Source organism: Hirundo rustica, chromosome 10 (genome assembly GCF_015227805.2).
Source record: "Hirundo rustica isolate bHirRus1 chromosome 10, bHirRus1.pri.v3, whole genome shotgun sequence".
NCBI classification, from domain to species: domain Eukaryota; kingdom Metazoa; phylum Chordata; class Aves; order Passeriformes; family Hirundinidae; genus Hirundo; species Hirundo rustica.
The window spans coordinates 11139018-11153222 of record NC_053459.1 but is presented as its reverse complement, the minus strand read 5'-3'; the positions used below and the strand labels follow the sequence as shown (position 1 = coordinate 11153222).

General features: G+C 42.4%; 1 protein-coding gene across 4 annotated transcripts in view; it reads left to right on the top strand.

Annotated features, from left to right (window-relative positions):
• The first annotated feature begins 2642 nt into the window (after positions 1–2642).
• The window catches only part of TFDP2 (transcription factor Dp-2), a 56352-nt gene continuing 44789 nt past the window's right edge, over positions 2643–14205 (top strand). For all 4 annotated transcript variants that reach the window (XM_040074086.1, XM_040074085.1, XM_040074084.1 and 1 more), the window contains exons 1-2: positions 2643–2759; positions 13804–13897. In XM_040074086.1, coding sequence (XP_039930020.1) covers positions 13856–13897 — 42 coding nt within the window. In that variant the 5' untranslated portion in view covers positions 2643–2759; positions 13804–13855. The remainder of the gene's footprint in view (positions 2760–13803; positions 13898–14205) is intronic.

Genomic DNA, 14205 nt, shown 5'->3' with positions numbered 1-14205 from the left:
TTTAAACAAATAAATTGTGATTAAAAAATGTGTAGTTAATTATTCTTATACATTTGCTTATTTCTGATATTATTGTAATTTTCTCAGGATTGTGTGTAAGTCAACTTCCAAAATGTAAAATGATTAAACATTTTAATTTCCGAATAATACGAAGTTTAAGCTGCAGGTGATTTGTATTCCACAGACACTGGAGATAAGAAGTGTTTATAGATTTAACACCATTGAAAGAGGGCTGAAGACCTAGAGTTCATTTTCTTGTGCTGATCCACAGAAGATCAAATCATACACCATTTCCTCAGTTTCCTTCAATCATGTACCCTGAGCTAGAGCATCTCCTCTGGCTGTGTTCAGACCCCATCTCATTTACTTGTCAGCCCTAGCTTAACGTGCCATTTTTCTCGTTCTTCTGTTACATTCTGCCCTTCAACCTGTGCTACATCTTGGCAATTTCTTTTTCTCTGGGTATCTTTCCATTTCTCCTTAACCTTCTATAATGTGAATCCTTAAATGAAGTGCAGAAGCAAGTGTGTCTGCTGATTTCTAGTAACATGCCAGGCTGTAGTGCCAAGACTCCAGTATGAAGTCCCTCAGGATTCCCTCCACTCCTTCTGCAGTAAGGTAAGATTCTGCAGTTACAGGATATGTGAAACAATTGCTTTAACACCTATATTCAGCTTGGCATTTTCCTCTGTCATCACAATGTCACTGCTAAAGAAAATGCTCATTAGCAAGAAGGTTCTCTCTCCAAGGCCAAGCAGAAAGGCTTTAAGTCTGGCGTTCTGGGCAGAAGTTTGTGCCTCAGTCACTGGTATTCTACTCTTTATTCTTTCTGAGGGAGTTTAGTTCATAAACATCTGCCTGGGTATAATGTCCACCTATGGCCCTTTTGTTGAAGGCTCCTTGACTTAGGTTCGCTGGACAGCCTGGAGGTTTTGGTGGGCTGAGCAGGCAATGGCGCAGTGCTCCCAGACAGAGCTCTGACAGGAGTTAGGATTCTGTTCAAATCACTGCACCATGTGCCTGATGCTGCACCTTTATGTGGTGGTGGTTTTCACCCTGGCAGTGTAGAGACAGAGAAGATACCCAGGACATTATGTAGTCCTTGCTCCAGCTGGTGTCCTAGAGGGCACACTCTGGATAACCACTGTCACTGTTTAATTTGAAGCAGGAATTTAAGCTGTTTTCCTTTCACTAACCTCAAATCTACAGGAGAGAATTTCACTACAAATTAAGGATGTGAAAAGGCCTTGGTATATTTACCAGCTGAACCTTTCAAATGTCCTGCAGAGTTGTGAGTTCGGTAGTGGAGAGGTTCAAACTAGGGAGTAAGGCTCTGAAAGAGAGAGGTTTCTAAAGTCTCTCAGCATAGAGCAGCTTTTGGAGATCATTTGCCATAACTTGGGACATGCAAGAAAAACAAAATTTTACCATGTTTAGTATATGTATGATCTGCAAGGATCTAAAGCATATAAATAGTGTTTGTGTCCCCATAAGCCTTGTTTTGCTCAGCTTGCTTAGTGGCATTAAGCTGAAGTTGTGTTAGAGGAATGTGCAAAATGGGTAACTGCATGCCTTGGATGTGTGCCTGGCTGCACTCGAGGAAGACTTAACAAATGTTGCATCTTTGCTTTGAACGGAACTAGTGCCGATTTTTCTTTTTTTTTCCTTTTCTCCAGGAGTGCTTTCTATTTATATGGTCTCTAAGAATATGTAACCCTGCTTTGTTGAAACAGTTTTTTAAAGCGGTAAAGAGATGTTGAAATCAAACGCTTCTTGAGGCTTTTCTAAGGCTCCGAGCTGGGCCTGGCTTTGTGCGGCTGCGGGGAGGGTCGGGGTCTCGCAGGGCGGGGGCGGAGGTGCGAGGGCGCGGTCGCTGCTCCGGGCCCCGCCGCCGCTTTGTTGGCCCGGCAGCCTTTGTTCGCAGGGGGAGCACGGAGCTGGGCCGGGGCACGGTGCAGAGGCACCCCGGCCTCGTTCTGCCGCCGGCTCCCGCGCCAGGCCCGCGGCGCTGAACTTTGCATCCCGGAACGGAGCCCCACCAGCGCCTCGCAGATAAGCGGCACGGCCGGCGGCCGCAGCCAGCGCGGCGCCGCGTGCTGTGTGTAAATACCGGCCCGTATATATTTAGGTGTCGGCGTATTTTTATACGCTTCGTTCCGCCCGCAGCACCTGGGCGCCGCTGGGACAGGTGCGGCCGCCTGGAGCCGCCGCGGGGATCGAACCCTCGCCCCCAGCGCTGACAGCGGCCGGCACGCGCCCCGGGGCCCGGCCGGCCACGCCCTTCCGCCCCGCCCCCCCGGCGCCGGCCCCGCGGATTGGCGGGCGCTGTGTGTACACACACGGGCCCGGGCCAATGGCGCGGGGACGGCGCCGGACGTCACGCGGCGCGGCGGCCAATGGGCGCTCCCGGCCGGCAGACGCCGCCAAGCTTGTGCGGGGGAGCAGGACCGGGCAGCGCTCGGCGTGGGGCGGGCGCGGGGGGGCGGCGGGGCCGGGCCGGGCCGGGCCGGGGGCGCTGCGGGTGCTGCCGCCGCCACGCACCGGGAGCCGCCGGGGGTCCCGGCTCCGGGGTCTCCTCGCCAGCGGCGAGTGCGCGGCGCCGGCCCGGCCGAGAGGCGTCGTCGGCGCGGCGCGGCCGGATCGCTCCTCGCCGCGGTGGCTGCCAAGGGACCGTCGCCGTCTCGCCGCCTCTGCGCCGCTGTCTGGGCCCGGCCCGCGCCGCCGCCCGCCTTACCTTTCGTCCGTGGCCGGGCCTGCGGGTGAGCGGGGAGCGGGGGGCGGGTGTGGGGGGCTGTGGGGGGCGGAAGGGCAGCGCCTTTCCTCAGCGATCGGCGGCGGCCGCCCCCCTCCCCGTGCCCCGGGCACCGCGGACCCCCCGGCCCTGCCGTCCCCTCCCCGGTGCCGCCGGGCAGCGCGGTCTCTCTTCTCCTCGTCCCCCCCGGTGCTCAGGCCGGGCGGGCGCCCCGGGAGGGCGGCAGCCGGTGCCCGACACCTGCGGGCGGGCCCGGGCGGCGGTGACAGCCGGGGCGCCTCCTCCATTGTGGGGAGCGCTGGCGCGGCGGGGCCGGGCCGCGGCGGGGCTGTGCGGGCTGCGGGGCCAGCGGCGGCCCGGCCCCGGAGCGGGGAGGCACCGGCCGAGCTCCCGGCCCTGCTCAGTGGTGCTTGAACTCCGTGTCGGGGCGGTTCTCGCCCGCGGGTCTTATCGGGAGAGGGTCAGTCCGGCACAACAACAACAAAACTTCCCTGCCTGCCTCTTCCTGGGAGTTACAGGCCTGCCCGGGCTTCCAGCTGTAAAGGGCTCAGCGGCAGAGGTGAACCCAGTGTAAACACCGTCCGTTGGAGCTGAAAATACAAACAATAGGAGGAAAATACGGAATAAGGAAACTTCCTTGAAATGTGGAAGAAAACGGCAAATGAGAGCGTGCTCCCTCACTGAGTAAAGGGGGGATGCCGAGCTGTGTATCACGGCTTATGCTGCTCTCCTCTTGAGAAAGGACTTTGGGTTTCATTTTCTCTGTAAATTCTTGATTTGACAGAGATAATGAATAGTTTTAATTGATATGATATAGTATACTGGGTAAAAAATTTTTACAACTTATTTTTTGGTTAGTTTTCATGATACTGAAAGCAGTTCGATTTTGTTTTGACTCTTCATTAATGTGGCTCACAATGACTTTTTTCCCAACTTCTATCACTGATGTAGCTTAATTATGTTGACAGAAGATAGCAAAATGTTGGAGGTTGTGTGATGTTGTAACCAACTGCAACTTGATACAATCTTTGATTCAAAAATAATATGGTGGTAAAAATGGATGCTGTTAAAAAAAGAAATTTATTATTTTCTCTATTCCTTTACCCTTCCCAAATTAATTTCAGTTCTTTTGATTATATTATATCCTGTCATACACAAAAAAGGATCTGTATAAGTGGGGCAAAGACTGAGAGGACCAGTGTTACAGGGCAAATGCAGAACTGTATTTCACAGTCCATATTTATGCCAATTCTGTGTATACTTTCTGGTGTTTTTTATGCAGTGAAGTAGTGAATTTCAGGAATTTCTGTTCAAAGTAACATGTAGGGTGTTAAATATAGCACTTTGCAAAAACATAGGTGACTAAGAAGAAGTTTGTTTTATAGAAGAGAAAAAACTTGGCAGGAGAGGTGGTCAAGAGGAAAAAAAAGTCAAGTTCTCCTTTGACAAGTTTCTTACTGTAAAGTGAGTCTAGTGCCTCTGGAAGAGTACAGAGTAACAGGTCAAATGATTTCATTCTTTACTAGGGGAAAAATGAAAATTATTAAATATTAATAAGATCATCTCATGGGTGAATTTAAGAGTGATCTTATATTACTGTGAAATTATTTGGCTTTCTTTTAACCACTTTTTCTTTGAACAAAAACCACTACTACAGCATAGCAAGAAGAAACAATTTGACTTGTACTATCCTAATGTAATTAAATTAAAGCACACCAGTGAGAGGAATACTCTTAATTGCTGCAGAGGGTTCTGACTGGCATCCTCACTTTACAAAGTGGGAAGGTGAAGTTTTCAGAACAGCATCTTGGCAGCAGCTCTCCAGTGTAAAAGACACAGGGCAAGCAATCCAGCTGGGCAGCAGCAGTGCTGTTTTGCAGGGCAGAATTCCTAATCTTTGTCTACTCTTGGCTATGTTGGACAGCACTGTAGAGACCTCTGGTGCATCTGGACACACTTCCTGAACAGTTGTGAGCACCCTCCCAGTGGAGATTTTTCAGGAGCTTTGGCTAGAATTGTTACAGGTTTAGTGAAGAAACAGGAACCAAAATTCCAGCATTACATCCTCTTCAAGGATATGTGATGTTTCTTGGTTTAGATGTCCAGACCTTGTCACTGTGCCTTTGAAAGCTGAATGTGAAGCTCTAAATGCAGTATAAGAGTAGTGACTTGCATGGTATGGGGGAAAGCTGCTGCAGCCCATCCTATGTAGACAGAAATATTTAAATTTCTGCATCCTAATGTGGAGCAGTATGAGTTCTAGTTATAGTCACTCTATTTCAGTTCTTGGAATTGCTTTTTTTCTAATGTGCTCCCTTAAAATAATGTTCCTGGGGCTGTTTCTAATAAGTGATAATTTCTTAAATGGTTTGCTTTTTCGGTTTTTTTTGTGTGTGTAATGGTATAAGACTTTCTCTGGTACCTTTCCAATTACATTCACTGTACGGAACTCTTTATGAACCAACAATTTTTCTTAAAATAGGGAAAATCAGCTGTCTGGTCTGCTGCGAGGAAATACTCTTGTGCGGTTTTTTGTGCATAAAGCCAGTAAACTACTGGAATCAGATGGGTTTATAACAAAACTTTAGGTATTAGGTGAAATCCCATGGTGCACAAACCATGGTGGAGCTGAGAGCACAAATGCCTGTGTCAGGATCTGAAAAACCAGGGATATGCAAGGAAATATTGTAAAAGGTACAGGTGCGGCAGGGAGTGACAGTTTTGTAACAATTTTCTGGATTCATTCTTCATGTGTGTTTTGTGACATCCAGTATTAGAATGAAATTAATTCTTCCCCCCCCCCCCCCCCCCCCCCATTATTTGATTTGTTGACTGTGACTTTTCTGTAAGAATCTGAGGCAGTTGTAAGTGATCTTACTTTCATAGTTTCCTTAAAGGAACTCCTTTGCTCCTTAGTCTGATTTCCTGTGTGCAGCGATAGTTTCCAATAAAGGGCTTTACGGACTGTTCAGCCTTACTTTTATGCTTTTCAATATTTATGGCATAAAAATCAATTTAAGCAAATCAAACTGCGGGCCTACAATAGTTCAGTTTGCAAAACCATTATATATGTTAATATATTTTCATATACATCAATATACAGCTTTTTAGAATATCATACTTCTAGTGAAATACAGAATAGTAATTAAATGAAAAGGAATGATGTTTGAAAATAATTTGAGGTCCATCTATTCACTTAGTACTGTTGAAGAAACTCTTTGCCTTTCAGAACATGGTTTGCGAAATCCACGGCCTACTGTGAAGCCATTTTGAGGCTATTTGTCTTTACTTAAACTTGAAGTAACTTCTAGATTTTTGTGGCACTGACTTGGTGAAAAATAATGCTTTAGCCAGCTCATATCCAGTACTGGCTGTCACTATGGAGCCTGGAACCAAGCTGGGAAAATATGAGTGATTTTGTGTGTGTGCTTGGTTGTGAACTGCAGCAATTCAGGTGTTGGCACAGTTTCATTTTTTCTGACTTGATAGTGTTTAAAGAGAAGACAACTTGACTTTTGGTACCTTCCCAAGTCATTTAAGCATTAATTGTACAAGGGGTTTCTTGAGAGGTATCTTTGAAGGCATTATCCAGAATTGTCATGCCTGGGCTCTTCCTGGTTTACAGTCTGTAAGATATTTGACTGACATGTACAGCCAGGTTTTTCACAAAACTTCTGAACCTGCTCTTAGTTAACACGACCTGTAGAAATAATCCACTTTATAAAGGTGATGTTGTTTTGTCTGGTTTTGTGTTATTTCAGTCAGAGGGATGTGCCCTGACCACCAGGTTTTGCACAAACAGTGGTCAGAGAAAGCAGTGATGGTAGCTGGGACTGTACTTCTGTTTCTCAATTCTTTGCTAACAGTGAATGGGGTGCCTGTGTCCAAAACATGGAATTTTTATTAACGTCTATAGACTAAAATCCATTCGTGAATGTAAATCTGGTCTTGCAGCCTAATTTATGTTTTTCCTGTGGAGCTTATAGTATGCTCCTCTGTTTGGCAAGGCAGGTTTCTCCTGTTCCATCAGGTTCCTGTTGCTGCCACATTTGTGTTGGTTTGGGTGGGAACAGCAAATGATTCAGTTGTGGTTTACAACCTCTTTAGCACTTTTGTTCAACAGAGTCCCTCACTGACCTCTGTTGGGTGACTATAACATATATATGGGAAGGTTAATTTGATAGGAATTCATAATCCATTTACCCATGGGTGGTGCAAGCAAAAGTGTTCTGTGTGAATAAGGGACCATTTTCATTTAGTATTTTCTTATTGCAAATTTCAGGGGCGGGAGGGAAGGAGAAAAATAAGGTCAGAAAGAAATTAGCAGGTTTCAACAGGTACCCTCTGTCTTTAAGGCTGTGAACTTTTAGTTGTATAGAGGAATTCTTCAAATTGATAGCAGCTATTATAATGCTATTTATGGGAATTAAAGCAAATATATCAGTAGTTGCTCATTAAGGCTTGTGAATGCCAAGGCACTGACATACTAAAAGTCACTTGGGCACTGTAATGGCCATCCAAGAATGTATGGTGGTAACATGACCAGTAATTATGGATGAGATTAGAAACTGCAAGTGAAAGTGAGCTTATGTCCTCAGAGTGAAATAGGAAACCTGTCTCTGCATTTCTTGGAAGGAAGGAGTTAGGTAACTTCCTTTTGTTATAAACTTGACCTTGAGATTTGAGAAATGTGAGAAATATATTTCTGTTCTCTTGAAGGTGCAATCAGGTTATTGTAAATTTCAGTTTACTTAAAATTCAAGTTACAATTGCAAATGCATTCAAATATTTTTTAGATCAATAACTTCCTACATGCAACTGATACAATTTCAAGCTGTGTATTGATTTGGTATAACAGCAGACTTCTGCTCTCTGTCAAAAGCAAATTATTCATCCTGCTTCTTGCTGTATAAGAAATTGAGGAAGCTGTGATCCCGAGGCAAAAATATCCCCTTTCCTAATGGATTTTCAAAGCGTTCACACATCCCAGTAAACTCTTCAAAAGCATGCAGTAGTCTTCATATGAACAAACCCTATCCAACCTTTTGTTGCATTTCAATCTCTAAGTAAATTTTGAGGGATCCTGAATGCTTTTTTCTGAAATGGAGTCATGGTGTGGTTCTGAAAACCAGACTGAACAGGTCAATCAGTGATCAGATCTGAGGCTCAGTCCTGTCCTGTGCACAGGCCCGGCTGGCCCTTGGAGCTCGCAGGGGTGGCAGCATAGGGAAAACTTTCTTCTACCCCCTTGCAGCCCCAGCGCTGCAATTGTGACAGTGTTAGAGCTGAACGGGCTCACTGAGGGGAGCAGGCAGGAACGGGAGCTGTTGGGAGCGTGCAGCATTGGGAAGGAGTGGGTAAAAGTGGAAGATCCCTTTCAGCAATCTTAGCAGGGTGGGGATCTCAGAGCGGTGCAATGTATTTCGTGGAATTGTGCCCTTCAGGTATTTCTATGTACTGTAATCAGTATTTGTGAGCTTGTGCATCACCAGAAAAATCCCTTTTTGCCTTTATACAAATTACAATTAGAAAAGTATGAAATTTTTTTGTAACCTTCACCCTTTGGTGAATACTGTAATAATCTTCAACCCATGCAAGAGTAGAGTTAAATAAAGGCTTTAAATGCGAGCAAAGCTTCTGGCAAACTATAAGGAAAATGGAAGAAATAGCTACCAAGTCTTCATCATCGAGGTTTTTGTTGCAATATAACTTGATGATCTTTAATTAAATGCAAATGTAAAATTATCTTCAATTCATTGGATGTTAAGATCCTTCCAGCTGTGAGGTGTAGCCAGAAGTATATCTCAACAGTGTGGTTAAACCTTTTTGTATATTTGTCAATGCACAATAATTCTGGAAATTTTGAAATCTCAAAATTAAAATCTTACAAAACCAGATTAATATCTAGAGCATTCTGTAATGTATCATAGAGTGTGTGAGCTGGTGTTAGCAAGGAGCTGGTGTCAAGTCTCAGTAGTCAAAAAGAAGCTGTTTTCAGCTGAGCTTGATTGAAAGAGGAGCCAGTATTTTCTTGGCAAGGCACAAAGACCGTCTTACCAAGGTATTTTGCAGTCATCATATAGATCACTAAATTTTTTGTCAATCCATTATGAAAATGAAGTTTCTTAAGGCAAAAACGTGTTTGTGAAAATAAAATGTGCTGTTTACTCTGAAAGGAAGTTGTACCTGCCTCTTACCCCTGAAGCTGCAGACTCTTGAATGTTGTGCTCTGTGTAGGAGTCAGCTATGGGCTAGAAACCCAGGGAGAGAACAAAAAATGAGCTTACAGAATAGATTGCCAGCTTAAAAAAACCCTGCAGCTAAATTTCTGTTAATTCCAGATTTTTCTTGTTGGTGATAAAAGTTGTCTATAAAACTCAAAAAGACATTTTGGATCATATTTTAAGTGCTGCATGAATGTTACCCACTGTTCTGATGTCAGGTGAATGACAGTAAGCTGGTTTGGGGAATTAAAACAGCTTCCAAACGTTCAAGTGCTTGGGAATTATTCCACATGTTTAATGTAAAGTTCTCCTTATTTGGACAATAAGAGACAAGCTTCACCTCCCTCATTTTTAAAGAAGCCATGAGTGCTGCCCCTATTCTCACACAAGCAGTTTACTGCTGGTACTGACATGGAGCTTGTCTAAGAAACTGAGTCCCTTCAGGAAGGAGCATCCAGTTGCAGGTGCTGGAATTGGGGACCCAGCCCTGGCCTGGACCAGCAGCAGAACGGGAGGGTCAGCAGTGCAGGTGGATGAATGGAGACTTTGAATCCAGCTTTGGATTTTCTTCCCATGTCATGTGTTCTCACTCAGACCTGTCTTCATCCCTGGGATTCAGGATATTCAGTAGCCTCCATCAGCAGTGCTTTTGCTAGTCATGTATACATGTACAGTCATAATTTGTGCAGTGAGTAAATACGGCAAATAGTGCGAGTAATGGGGACGTAGCATTTGGGATTGAGTCCAAGAGTGCCGAATGGGATCCAAGTCATTTGTTGCCTCAGTGTTTGCTACATGAAGTCCTTGAGGGGAGATTTGCTTTTAGCAAACCACACAGGTTGGTGTTTCTCCCTCATGGGGCCGAAGTGCTACAGTTTATACTCATTGAACTTGCACGAATGCCTCATCTGTTTTTCCAAGTTCTTTTGCTGTGTAAACTTGAGTCATAATTACTGCTGTTGCCAGGAGGTGTCGCTTAATTTTTTCTGATGATACATTGGCATTTTGCTCGATCGTAACCACATGATGAGATCTTCAAATTAGGTTCAGGTAGTTTTATCTCTTGTTTGCATCTTGGTTTAAAGCAGTCGTCCTCATTTCCTTTTTTTGTCATACAGTTGGGAGAACTTCTGTACTTTGGATTCATCATCTGCAGCCTTTACAATCAAGTAAAGGTGATTAAACAATGATACTTTTAAACTGAATGCTCTTCTCGAATTATTTTATTTTGTAAAAAGCTCATAATACCATTCAGTGGTCAAGGCAGTTAGATTTCCTTTGTTCGGTCTCTCTAATCACCTTGTTTGTTATCTCTTAGGATGTTTTTGAGAGCATACAGTTGCTCACAGTGAAAGCTGGAAAAATAATTTGTTGTACCTGCCAGACCTTTATCATACATGTCATGGTGGGAGTTCCTTTCCAATGCTTCCTTAGAGCTGCTTTCTAACGTTATTTTCAAAATAAATTTTCTGTATGACAGCTGAAGGTGGTGACTTATTTCTCATCCTGTGCGACTTGATTAATAAATACCTTGGTTGGCTTTTTTGAAGAGCTTCAAGTGATAAGCTGGATGTTATATAGCATTCCTGTCTTGGGTTGAGTTTTGTTTTTTTTTTTTAAATTATCTCAGTTTTTTCAAAAAGGAGTTATATATTGAAACATTTTTTAGGAACAAGCTGGAGAAACACTTCCTGAGAGCAGGTGGATTTCTGATAAGTACTTAATAATTTTGCAATTGTATTGATCTGAAAACTGAGACACACTGAAGCAGCATATGTGTAACAGGTGGTCTAAGGTGCTGTGCATAAATTAGTGGTTTAAATCTGAGCCTGTACTGATTAATAAGGAGTCTTTTTGTTACTGATGTCTTCTGAAATCAGTCTTGTAATAGTTGAAAGTTAGTACTATGGAGAGAGAGATATGAAGAGTATAAATTACTTTCTTGTGCAAAGGCTGGTGTTATACAGGTTTCTTTCTCTTGGAACTCATCACACTTTCCTCTTAGCTAACCCAGTTACCTGGAATAATTTTCACTTTGCAGCACTGTTTATCAAGTAAATGAAAAAAACCCACACTCTTTAGAGGTGATAAAAATCATTCTAGTATACTAAAATATCTCTTTTTTTATTTTTCATGTGTTCCATAAAGACTTTTCATCATAACAATTTAGGTGATTGTCCAGTAGTTGTCTTCATTTGTAGTTGTTTAGTACTGATATAATATTATATAAATGATACTTTCTGTTGGGAACTGGCCTCTGGCACTGAGGAGGATCTTTGCATGGTCCTGGTCTAGGTGAAGATGTGACTTGAAGCACTGATAAAATTTTGAAGAGAAACCAGGGTAAGTTTAGTAAAGCAGAGAACAGACTTTTATGTTATCTTATAGGGGTAATTTAAAAATAAGACTTTGGACAGCAGATAGAAGATAAACTGGAAGGAATGCAATGTTATTCTGCAGATAATTGTTTTCTGTTTTGCACTGTTTGTTGCAGTGGGATTCAGCTTCAGAATCACCAAAACTTCGGCTTTTAACTTGTAGTGAGAATAGGTACAGATAAAACTCCTGTACTGTTTTGCTGTAACTACAGCTTGATTGCCTGGGCTTTTGTAAATTTAATGCTCAAACTGGCTTTTTAATGTCAGTGGCATAAGTGATTAGGAAGTAAGTTCTAGAAGAAGATACAACACAGAGTTTACAAAGTCAGTTTGGGTGGCTCCTTGTACTGTACAATATACAACCAAAAGTCAAATTTATGGGAGTGGATTATAAACCAAGGCTTAGCTTATGAAGGGACAAACATAGTTCAAATAAAGCAATCTTTGTGTCTCATGTGCTCTGGCCTCTGAACCTATCTTTATGCAGCTTCGTTTCAGTAGAAACCAGCTAAAGATGAAAAAAGGTTGAGTTTTATGTTTTTCTGTCTGTGTGGTGCAAGCACATGCAGCAACTGGGGATGAAGAAAATCTCCATTTTGAGGCCATCTGTGTCGGTTCTTTTGTCTGAACCTGACAAGAGGTCATGGCAGATGGTGGGGTCACAAAGTCTGGCTTCTGGGCCTTGACAAAATGTGTTCATAAAGCTGGAAGAATACCAACTGTTCATACTGGCTGAGGAGTACTGTGGCAAAGGACTGTAATACTTTATGGACAATACCTTCTCGATCCCTAAGCTTGACAGCAAATAACTTGTCAAAGATGAATGTAGTTTGCTTATCTGTAAATGAGTTAAAACTGCTTAGCAATTATGTTCCTAACTACATTTTATTTGAGTAAATTACTTGTAAAGCCTCTTAAAGAAAGAGAGGAAGGTCAGACTGCAGCATGAATTTTGGCCAGAGTTCCAGATGATGTATTTGGAGAGTTCGTCTGCAAGGGTCAGAAATGTCAAAAAAGAACAGGCACAAAGATCATAATTTTTAGATGCATTGCAAGGATTTGGTATTTTGTCTTTGCCGTGACCTCTGTAGCCTTATGGCTTCAGGTTACAGGATTACTATCAGATCCAGTCCCCCTTTCCCCAGGGTGGCAGTAGATACTTCTTCATAGTATCTTCTCTGAAGCCAGAAAAAATTGGTATTATTTTCTTGGATGTTTTGTGGTGAAACTAAAATGTACAAATTGTCCAGGGAAATGTCTTAGTAGAGCTGTTTGGTGTTCACGTGCTGGAGTAACTGCTTAATTATGGCTGCAATAACGGGAATCACTAAGGAAGATAAGTACAACTCAGTCAACAGGAAGTGGAGGACACCTCTACATTGAATAAAATGGTTTTCCACTAGCAGTTGATATGATGTCTGAATAAAAAAAAAAAAAGTATAGAAACAGCATATAATTTAAAATTCTCCTGGGTAATCCAAAACTACTAAAGCAGTGATGGGATGTGATGGGAGAGTTCCTCATTACTTGCACTACTGAAACAACCCCTGGCACTTTCCTGAACAGAAGTGAAGATTCTGGCCATTCTCAAACTTCACATAGGTTAAAATACAGGGGAAATTGCATGAATTGCACCCTACTTTTGTAGCTGCTGAGTTCTGCTATAAATGGCCATGACTCTTCTTTGATAAGTAGTTTTGGTATCTTTCTAATTTTATGGAATTGATTCCACATTTCAAAGTGTTATTCATCCAAATGCAATTCAAATGTCTTTTGAAGTCCATTTTTCAACTGCAAGTGGTACTTTTAAAGTACATTCAAGGTACCTAAACACTTTGCCAAGTTACTTCTATCTTTAAAATGGTTTGTGCTGACAGCATGGATGTGCAACTTTTCTTCTGTTTACCTTAAGACTTCTGGAAGCTTTCATTTAAAAAATATATCACTTAAATTATTTTTTGGTATACCAAAATTTTTGTCTTTTCCTGGAATTTTAATATTATAACTTTAACTACACAGGCTTAATAAAAAAGCATAAAAATATTTAAAAGATGAGTTAGAGCTGAATGTTTCTTTTCTTGCATGTTTCCTAAAAATTCTGAATGTTTTCTGTATATACACATTTCATTGAAAGCCTTCTCTTGTTGGTGGCTAACGAGACAGTGGAGAGAAGTAATTCACTTCCATTTTTAAATCCAATCTGCATTAAATGCAAAAGATTGCATGGTTCTAATGACAAAACTTTAGTAACAATATAACATGGTTTTGCTAGCACATTAATGTAGTCAGGGCTTTATGTAAGTTGGGCCTTTGTATTTCATCCCTGCCTGTCCCAAGCAGTGAACGTTTTTAGTATTTCTGCAGAACCTCAGGTGATTTTTTTTATTGTGGTGATTACTTTTTCAGAAGCTTGGGTTTCAACTAAGGTATTTCATTAACTTTCTTACAGGATGTTCATCTTAAAAATTATGTGAAGATGAAAAGGGATATCTTATGGCTTTATGAAATATAAAGCAATATTGTCTGACATGACGGCAAAAAATGTAAGTATAACTCTTCAACGTGTTACTTTTCGTATTGGCATTCTGCCAGTCACTTCTGACTTTCAGAATTGTGTAGACATAAGAAATCAGTCAAAAAGACCTTCAAATTCAGAAATCTCTGATTTTTGTATACCACAAATATGTACCCCATCATCTTCTGCAGTATTTCGATAAATTTAAACTGGTTAGAAGCTCTTTAAGCATGTGGAGTTCACTCAGCTGTGGGTCATGTTGATAACTGAGGCAATGCTTTATGCTGTTTTCATATTGATCCTTGCAGGTCCCTTCCAACTTGAGATATTCTGGGA